General features: G+C 50.1%; 1 protein-coding gene and 1 pseudogene across 2 annotated transcripts; both read right to left on the reverse strand.

The window, feature by feature from the left end:
- Positions 1-2,360: 2,360 nt before the first annotated feature.
- LOC116543424 lies at positions 2,361-4,730 on the reverse strand (annotated as a pseudogene). Its single transcript, XR_004265570.1, has 5 exons — positions 4,662-4,730; positions 3,570-4,087; positions 3,102-3,134; positions 2,948-2,995; positions 2,361-2,781 (listed from the first exon to the last, which is right to left on the reverse strand). The product of XR_004265570.1 is annotated as an HLA class I histocompatibility antigen, A alpha chain-like (transcript).
- Positions 4,731-4,797: 67 nt separating this feature from the next.
- On the reverse strand, positions 4,798-8,145 carry LOC116543463 (class I histocompatibility antigen, Gogo-C*0202 alpha chain-like). The gene is made up of 4 exons (XM_032269027.1): positions 8,050-8,145; positions 5,940-6,007; positions 5,440-5,612; positions 4,798-5,309 (listed from the first exon to the last, which is right to left on the reverse strand). The coding sequence occupies exons 1-4, from the start codon at positions 8,143-8,145 to the stop codon at positions 5,032-5,034; spliced, it is 615 nt and encodes a 204-aa protein (XP_032124918.1). The 3' UTR covers positions 4,798-5,031.
- Between the last annotated feature and the right edge of the window lie 1,353 nt (positions 8,146-9,498).

Below are 9,498 nucleotides of genomic sequence, written 5' to 3' on the forward strand. Positions count from 1 at the left end.
TGCACCCAACACAGGAGCACCCAGATTCATACAGCAAGTTCTTAGAGACCTACAAAGAGACTTAGACTCCCACATATTAATTGTGGGATCCTTTAACACTCTACTGTCAATATTAGACAGATCAATGAGACAGAAAATTAACAAGTATATCCAGGACTTGAACTCAGATCTAGACCAAGCGGACCTAATAGACATCTACAGAATTCTCCACCCCAAATCCACAGAATATACATTCTTCTCAGAACCACATCACACTTGTTCTAAAATAGACCACATAATTGGAAATAAAACACTCCTCAGCAAATGCAAAATAATGGAACTCATAACAGTCTCTCAGACCACAGTGCAATAAAATTAGAACTCAAGATTAAGAAACCCACTCAAAACCATGCAACCAAATGGAAACTGAACAACCTGCTCCTGAATGACTACTGGATAAATAATGAAATAAAGGTAGAAATAAAGATGTTCTTGGAAGCCAATGAGAACAAAGACACAACATACCAGAATCTCTGGGACACATTTAAAGCAGTATGCTGAGGGAAATTTATAGCACTAAATGCCCACAAGAGAAAGGAGGAAAGATCTAAAATCAACACCCTAATGTCACATTTAAAAGAACTAGAGGAGCAAGAACAAACAAATTCAAATGCTAGCAGAAGACAAGAAATAACTAAGATCAGAGCAGAAGTGAAGGAAATAAAGACACAAAAAACACTTAAAAAAAATCAATGAATCAAGGAGCTGGTTTTTTGAAAAGATCAACAAAATAGATAGACCACTGGTCAGACTAATAAAGAACAGAAAACCAAACACCACATGTTCTCACTCATAAATGGGTGTTAAGCAATGAGAACACATTTACACAAGGCGGGGAACATCACACACCAGGGCCTGTCAGGAGATGGGGTCTAGGGAAGGGGTAGCAGGGGGTGGGGTAATAGGGGAGGGATAGCATTAGGAGAATTACCTAATGTAGATGACAGTGTGATGGATGCAGCAAGCCACCATGACACGTGAATACTGATGTAACAGACCTGCACATTCTGCACATGTACCCCAGAACTTAAAGTATAATAATAAAAAAGAGAATAAATACATACATACACACACATAAAAGAGAAGTCATATCATAGCCCTCTTCTCAAAACTGTCCTCCAACTCTTCATCCCACTCGGAGCAAAGATCAGATCCAACCCCAATCCCCTGAAGCCATACCACTGACCTCATCTAGCTTCTCTCTGTCCAGCCCTCCTGGCCTCCTTGCTCTTCTGGGAACATAGACACCTTCCTGCCTTAGTGCATTTGCTGGAGGTCCCCTGCTTAGAAAGAACTTCCCCAGACATCCTCATGTCCCTCAAATCTTTCCTCAAAGGTCACCTTTGCAACAAGGCACACACTGACCACTGCTGTGCAACAGCCACCTTCCCTGTCCTCACTGCCCACATCCTGGATCACCTGCCTCACAGCACTTCCCACCTTCTAGCACTTTCCTTCCTTACTCTGCTTATAGTATATCTGTCGTCTGCCTCTTCCCACTGAAACACATGCTCCACAAGGTCAGAGATTTTTCTGATTTTATTTCAATAGTGTTCCCCAGATGCAGAACCATTCTGTCCTATGTCTGGCAGACAACAAAGGTCAGTTGAATGAATGATCACTGTAGAGCACCTCCTATTCTAAAGAAAGTATCTTTGTTAACATAGACTCAGGCCAAGTGCTGTTTTGTGGCAGCTACAGCACAAGGTCTCCTCAAACTGACATCCAGACCATCTGTGCTTTTCTCAGCAGGGCTGCCTGTGGTGTCCCACCTCCAACCCTCCTCCCACCTCCAACCCTCCTCCCACACCAACCCTCCCCCTCCCCCGCCGCACACTGCAGCACGTAATCAGGTTTCTCTCTTCAGGGAGGAACAGTCCTTCATGATGGATCCAATTTCACAAACAAATGTAAGTCTAAATTAGCCTCTGCTTTATAGTTCATGAGTTGGGATTGGAGCCAGCACCAAGATCACTGGAACCAGGACAGGGAGAGAGGGCAGGAGAGCAGAGCAGAAGAGGAGCCCTAGAAGGAGGGCAGGAGCTGAATGGATCTGAAAATTTATCTCAGAAACAGAGACTCCCATGTGCAGGGGCCACTGTGGGCAATGTATGAGCCTCTGTGGTCACAGCTCCTGCTGGACAAGTTTCCACTGAAGGGACAAGGACAATGGAGCAGTGAAGCTGACCCAGCTGAGGACTGACCACATAAAGCCCATGATGGACTCAACAGCAACTGGGCACAGGCCCCGTCCACACTCAGCTCCTACAGCCTTCTCCATTCCCACCTGCAACAGACTCAGCACAGCGAACATGCAGATCCTGGAAGGTTCTCAGGTCTTTATTTCCTCTGTCAAATTTTAGGAAACGACTTATTTAATTAACCCGTCAACCTCTCATGGCAAATATTTGAGAAACAAATTTATATTCAGTTTCTTATTTTCAGTAGGGAAGTAAGAGGTTGCAGCTCAGTGCACCATGAAGCTGAGACAGAGATGGAGACACCCAGCCCCACTTCTCTGGAACAGGAAAGATGACTGGGGAGGGAACACAGGTCAGCGTGGGGACAGGGGTCACGGTGGACACGGGGTGGGCTATCTCTCCACCACCTCACATTATGCTAACAGGGATGCAGGCACATTCAGATGCCTTTGCAGAAAGAGATGCCAGAGGCTCTTGAAGTCACAAAGGGGAGGCGTGAAGAAATCCCACATCTCAGTCCCACACAAGCAGCTGTCTCAGGCTACAGAAAACAATAGTCATGAAAAAATTCAGAACAGTCACAGTAAGTGATGACACTCTGAACAGTCCACCACACACTTGAAATGTCCCAATCAAAGAATCCACATTACCCAGTCCTATCCCCTCTTCTTCAACCCCCACCCACTTCAGGCTCCCCAAGGCCTCACCTTTACAAGCTGTGAGAGACACATTAGAGCCCTGGGCACTGTCACTGCCTGGGGTAGAACAAAAACAGGACCTGGTGAGAGCCCGAGGGAGATGTGGGACAGGAGGAATTATGGGGTGGGTGAGCTCCTCCACACTCCCACCCCCACCACTTACACGCAGCCTGAGAGTAGCTCCCTCTATCTTCACCTTTGGGAAGAAAATGTCCTGTGAAGGGACAGGGAGGAGGCAGAGCCATGAGATCTTAGAGGAACCTCCTGGTCTTGGACTCAAGAGAAGTTTCCAGAACTATGAGTACAGACCCAGGGCAGGATCAGGAAACACAAGGAAAGCAGGTGTGGGTCCTGGACCAACTGCCTTCCTAAGGTCTGTCCTTAGCAGGGACCTACCCCTGACTTGTGAATGCTGGAATCAGGACCCCAACACCGCAATCATCAAGGTGATACATCTGTCCTTCATTGTCACATGTGTTTCACAAAAGAATTAAGTGCTGGCACACAGGGCCCCAGGGTGGGTCAGCCCACATGTGGATGGTGCTTCCCAGTAAGGAGGCAGGGAATACTTCTACCTGGGGCTTGAAACCCCCAACTGGACAAGAAAACCCACTCCTCATCCCTCCCCTACCTGAACTCTTTTTCCTACACATCACAGCAATGACCACAGCTCCAGTGACCACAGCTCCTAGGACACCCAGGCCAGAAACAATGCCTATGATGGGGATGGTGAGCTGGGAAGACAGGTCTGGGAAAGGAGAGAAACGTGAAGGTCCCTGACCCCAGGTCTCAGTCCTGACCCTGCTAAAGGCTCCAGAAGGGCTCCTGCTTTTTCTGAGAAGAGGCGTGATTCCCCCCCATTCCCCTCCTTACCCCATCTCAGGGCGAGGCGCTCCGGCAGCCCCTCAAGTTGCACATGGCACATGTGTCTCTGCTCCTCTCTGGAAGGCACCACCACAGCTGCCCACTTCTGGAAGATTCCATCCCCTGCTGGCCTGGTCTCCACAAGCTCCGTGTCCTGAGTTTGGTCCTCCCCATCCCACTGCCAGGTCAGTGTGATCTCCGCAGGGTAGAAGCCCAGGGCCCAGCACCTCAGCGTGGCCTCATGGTCAGAGATGGGGTGGTGGGTCACATGTGTCTTTGGGGAGTCTGATGGGAAGAGTCGGAAAATTCAGGCACTTTGCACCTCTCATGGGACACCCCAGCAGCACCCATGTGACCCTCCTGAGAATGAACAGGACACCTGGGATGGGAAAGGGAGCACAGAACCCAGACACCAGCCTGGACACAGGCACCTGGGATAATCTCCTATTCCTTGGAAAGTTGTAGCCTCTGAGGAAGGAATAGTGACTTCTGGTCCTGAGTGGAGACAGAAGGACTCAGAAAAGCTGGAATCAGAACTTTAAATAAACACATTGAGTGTGAGGCAGAGAATAAGGTCTGTGAGAAAAAGTCACAGTGCCCAAGGGTGCTGCAGGGGTCAAAGGGGGCCCCTGATCAGTATTCCAGGGACTGTCTCCCCTCCATTTCCTCAGAGACGTCATCCCTTAATTGTCCTAGAGAGCAGAGGGGGCCCTCAGAGGAAACTCAGGAAAATTCATGCCATTCTCCATTCAAGGGAGGTCGATATTCTAGCGCGGATCCCATTTCCCTCCCCTCCTCTCGGGAGGCCAGCCCGGGAGATCTACAGGAGATGGGGAGGGCTCCCCACTGCCCCTGGTACCCGTGCGCTGCAGCGTCTCCTTCCCGTTCTCCAGGTGTCTGCAGAGCCACTCCATGGACGTGCCCTCCAGGTAGGCTCCCAGCCTCTCAGCCTCACCAGCGGCCTCCCACTTGGGCTGAGTGGTCTGAGCCTTGGTGACCCCAGCCCCGCCCCACCGCGGTCACCAAACACCGCCCCCGCCCAGACCAACCCGTGGGGATTTCGGCCTAAACTGAAAATACAAACGAGTAAAGGCACCTGGGGCTCTCCCGCGTCCAGGGTCTGGGCGGGTCCCGCAGCCTCGGGGTGGATCTCGGACCCGGAGACTCGGGGAGACCCGAGCAGTCCGTGGGGGATGTGGAGGGGTCGTGACCTGCGCCCCGAGCCGGGGTCACTCACCGACCTCGCTCTGGTTGTAGTAGCCGCGCAGGGTCCGCAGGTTCACTCGGAAAGTCTGTGCCTGGGCCTTGACTCTCGGTGTCTGCAGGTCCCAATACTCCGGCCCCTCCTGCTCCACCCACGGCGCCCGCGGCTCCCCTCTCGGATTCGCAGCGTCGCTGTCGAACCTCTGGAACTGCGCGTCTTCCACGTAGCCCACTGAGATGATGCGGGGCTCCTCGCGGCCGGGCGGGGACTCAGAGGTGTAGAAATACCTCAAGGAGTGGGAGCCTGGGGGCGAGGAGGGACTGAGACCTGCCCGACCTTCCTCCCAGCGCCGCTCCGCGGGTCCTGCGCCCCCGCCCGGCGGGCCCCTCGCTCCTCCCAGCAGAGGCCGTTTCCCTCCAGACCCTGCACTCACCCGCCCGGGTCTCGGTCAGGCCCAGGGCCCCCGAGAGCAGCAGGAGGAGGGTTCCGGGCGCCAGGACCCCATCCTCGGAGCTGGGGAGAATGGGTGGGTGACTGGCCGCTAACGGGGACCGCGGCGACGCTGACTGGCTTCTCCAGAAACGCAGCACCCCATGGGAGTGGGAACTAATGACCCATCATGAGTATCCTGGAAGAAAGACCCGACACCTGTCGGGAGAAGTGAAACCCGGGGGAGTGGGGAGTCCCCAACAATGGAGACCCGGCTCCGGAAACCTGAGACCCTTAGAGCTACTCCCGGGACCTGGAACTTTGTCCTGATCCCTCTTCTCCTACACCAGGCCTCTTTGTCACACTGTCTGCCCGAGTCCCGGCCAAGGATCTGTCTGTGGAAACCAGGGAGGGATCCCCCAGGCTGCGCCCAGCCCCTTCCCCTTCATTTCTCCTCCTGGAATCCCCGACCCTGAACTGGACTCCCTGCCTCCCACTCCTTACCTCTCCCCTCGGACTCTTGTGCAAGGAAACTCACCACAGGGAACTTGATGCCAGAGAGTGAGCTCGCCCTGGGGATGGAGGTGTAGAGACAGGGTTTTTTCTCTCTACACCTGGTGAAGTTTTTTCTGAAGGCATCAGACAGAGATTCTCATAGAGACCAGTTTCTTTTTTGTTTATTAATACAGTAGGTAGCACAATACTGGTAATCCCTGAATGATTAGGATTCCAATCTGTATAAGACCTGGGTCCAAAAAAGCATTACAATTAAACTCTCAAAGCGCCTAAGTTTTACTTTCCCCGACTATGAATCTGTGACTCTGGGTTGTTGCGTTTAAAATTGTCTTCATTCCCTAGTTCAAGTTTCCCTGTGTGAGTCCAGAACATCTCCTGAATACAAAGAAGCAGGGTTTCTTACTGTATATTGCAACGGGGAACCAACCTGTAGTCACCACCTCAAACTTGCGAGTGCGCCATTGCTCTTCACCGACGCTCAAGCACTGCCTGTTTTCGTGAACTATGCACGTCTAAGCAGTGTGCATATTTCATAAGCAGTGTGCATATTTCATTTGGACACTTGGTATTTTTGGAACCCTTATTTTTTAATCATAAAGAGGTCATTACTTTTTAGGAAGTCCCACAAAATGTATTAAATACAAATGCAAAGAACCGCCTGCTAAGCTCCTCCACTGCTTTAGAATTCTTTCCCCTGCTCCTTTTCCTCACTTCCTGCTCACTGGCCCTTCTCTCTGCCCCTCAGCCCTCACACCCTCCTGTCTTTAGTTCCCACTGCCCAGTCACTTCTGAGTTGTTACTGCTATGAAAAGGGACTTGAGAATTCCCAGAGGAGCCTTTCAGCCTCTTTCCATGGCTCTTTCTGCCCTTTCAAATTACAGCCAGAGCCACCAGAAATGAAATTGTACACAAGTATTTGGTGTTTTCAACAATCACGGAAATTTCTGCAAGTGCCGAAGTTACATTTTTGGCAACTCCATCAAAGCTGAGTGTACCCAGGACAGTCAACTCAGGCCCTGGACTCTCATTCTGGTTGGATTCTATGAGAACTGTATTCACCGTAAGAATTCTAGAGCCAGATCCTGCTACTCCACAATTGCCTCACGTTACAAGCAAATCTAGCCTGAGTCCTGTGGATTCCAGAGCTGCTCACGAGAAATCTCCATCCCCGAGTGGGTGACCTCAGGCTCAGCCCCCTCTACCCACTCAGCCCGCAGCCCTGTGCCAGAGAGCACGCAGTCAGAATCCTAGAGCAGCGCGGCGGCGCCCCCGTGTGGCCACAGGGCCGAGGACAGAGAACCCGATCCCCTTTCTACCCAGCCAGGTCCTTGCAGGCTCCCACTCAGCTCCCAGAACCTGGACAGGGTTCTGCACACACGGGAGCCTCCCAGCCTCTGAGTCCATCCAGCTTCCCAAAATCCATGTTGATGTGACCGTTTTCTCCCGCAACAGAGTGAATGGACTTTTCATCTCAGGGCAGAGAGAGGCTTCCAGGGCAAAACAGCAGGATCAGGTCTAGGGTTGACCCACCCCCAAACCCTTGCTACCGCAAGACCTAGTCCCTCAGCCTCCAGGATGGGACCTTGGCCTCCTGTCCCCTCCCCTGTTCCTGCTGCTGCTTCTTCAGGTGGAGGCTGCTCATCCCAGCAATCAGCCTGTGAGCGCCAACCCTGGGGTCCAGGGAGAGCAGCCTCTGTCCAGGAGGCCGGAAGGCTCCAGGGAGCAGAAGGGAGAAGAAATGGATCATAAGAGAAGAAGGAATCATACCTGACACTGGAACTGTGAGTCAATTAAACATTTTTCTTTATAAAAAGAAGAAAGAAAGAAAAAGGAAGAAGAGAAGGAGGAGGAGGAGAGGAGGAAGAGGAGCAGAAGGAGAAGGAAGAGGAGAAAAGAAAGAAGAAGAAGAAAGAGAAGGAAGAAGAGTAAGTCAGGGAGGAGAGAAAAATGGGAAGCATCCCTTTAGAAGGTGTGTGTGTGTGTGCGGTGTGTGTAGAGCAGAAGTCCCTAGGCCCCTGAAGAAAAGATAGCTAAGGACAGACGCTAAGGGGCCCAGGGTAATAGTTCCAGGGCTGTACTTTCTAAGCTTGGACCTTACTGTCGTATCATAGTCCAGCCCCACGAGGCCTGGGGTCACAGCACTGAGCTTGCTGAACGGCTGCTTCTCATTGCCTTTGACAGCAGGAGCCACCATGCCAGGCCCCGGGGCCAGAGGGTCACAGGCAAAGAGCAGGCTACTCTGCTGGAGCTAAGGAGATGTTGTTCTCGGAGGATGCGTGCGTGACTTAGGTTGGAGTCTGAAGATGGTTGTGGGTTACAAAGAGCTCAGCAATGAGCCTGGCCCAAGCTTCTGACCCCTTGCCCTGGATCCTGAGGGCTTGAACTCTCCCTATTCCCAAGAGGTCTCAAGAATTCTTCTATTAATTCCTGCCCTCTGGGAACAGCTCCGCACCTCCCTCGCTTCCATACTCTGGGACCCAGACATCTGCCTCTTTTATTCTCCTGCAGCTACCCAAGCACCCCCAGACCCTGCTCTCTGCCAACCCTGACCCCTGAACTCCAGGGTTTTGCCACCCCATCCCAAATTGGTGGATGATGTAGTGGTTCTGTATTTAGATTTTTTTAAACTCTCCTTACTGTTTTCTATAGTGGCCATACTAATTTAAACTCCTATCAACAGTGTGTAAGAGTTCCCTTTTCTCCACGTCACCAGCATCTGTTTTTTGTTTGTTTGTTTGTTGTCTTTTTAGTTGTGTCTATTCTATCTGGGGTAAGAAGACATCTCATTGCGGTTTTGATTTGCATTTCTCTGATGGTTAGTGATGTTGAGCTTTTTTTTTTTCATTCCTGTTGGCCATTTGTATGTCTTCTTTTGAGAAATGTCTGTTCATGTCCTTTGCTCACTCTTTTTTTTTTCCCATTTATTTTATTGCATTTTACATTTTGGGGTACATGTGAAGAACATGCAAAATTGTTGCATAGGAACACACGTGGCAGTGTGATTTGCTGCCTTCCTCCTTTGCTCACTCTTAAATGAGATTATTTTGGGTTTTAATTCTTGAGTTGTTTGAGTTTCCTATATATTCTAGATATAAGTCCCTTGTCAGATAAATGGTTTGAAAATACTTTCTTCCATTCAGCAGGTTATCTCTTCACTCTGCTGATTGTTTTCTTTGCTATGCAGAAGCTTTTTAGTTTATTATAGTCCTGTTGTCTATTTTTGCTTGTGTTTTCTGTATTTTTAAAGTCTTAACCATAAAATCTTTGACCAGACCAGTGTCCTAGAATGTTTCTCCTAGGCGTTCTTCTAGTTGTTTTATAGTTTCAGGTCTTACATTTAAGTATGTAATTCAACTTGAGTTGGTTTTTATATAGGGTTAGTGATAGGGATCTAATTTTATCCTTTTGCATATGGATATTGATTTTCATGTGTTTTTGACACCTTTGTTAAAAGTCAGTTGGCTTTAAACATACGGATTTATTTCTGGATTCTCTATTATTCTCATTGATTGACATGTCTGTCTTTATACCAATACCATTCTGTTTT

Source organism: Sapajus apella, unplaced genomic scaffold (assembly GCF_009761245.1).
Source record: "Sapajus apella isolate SASKATOON/1434 unplaced genomic scaffold, GSC_monkey_1.0 scaffold188, whole genome shotgun sequence".
Classification (NCBI taxonomy): Eukaryota; Metazoa; Chordata; class Mammalia; order Primates; family Cebidae; genus Sapajus; species Sapajus apella.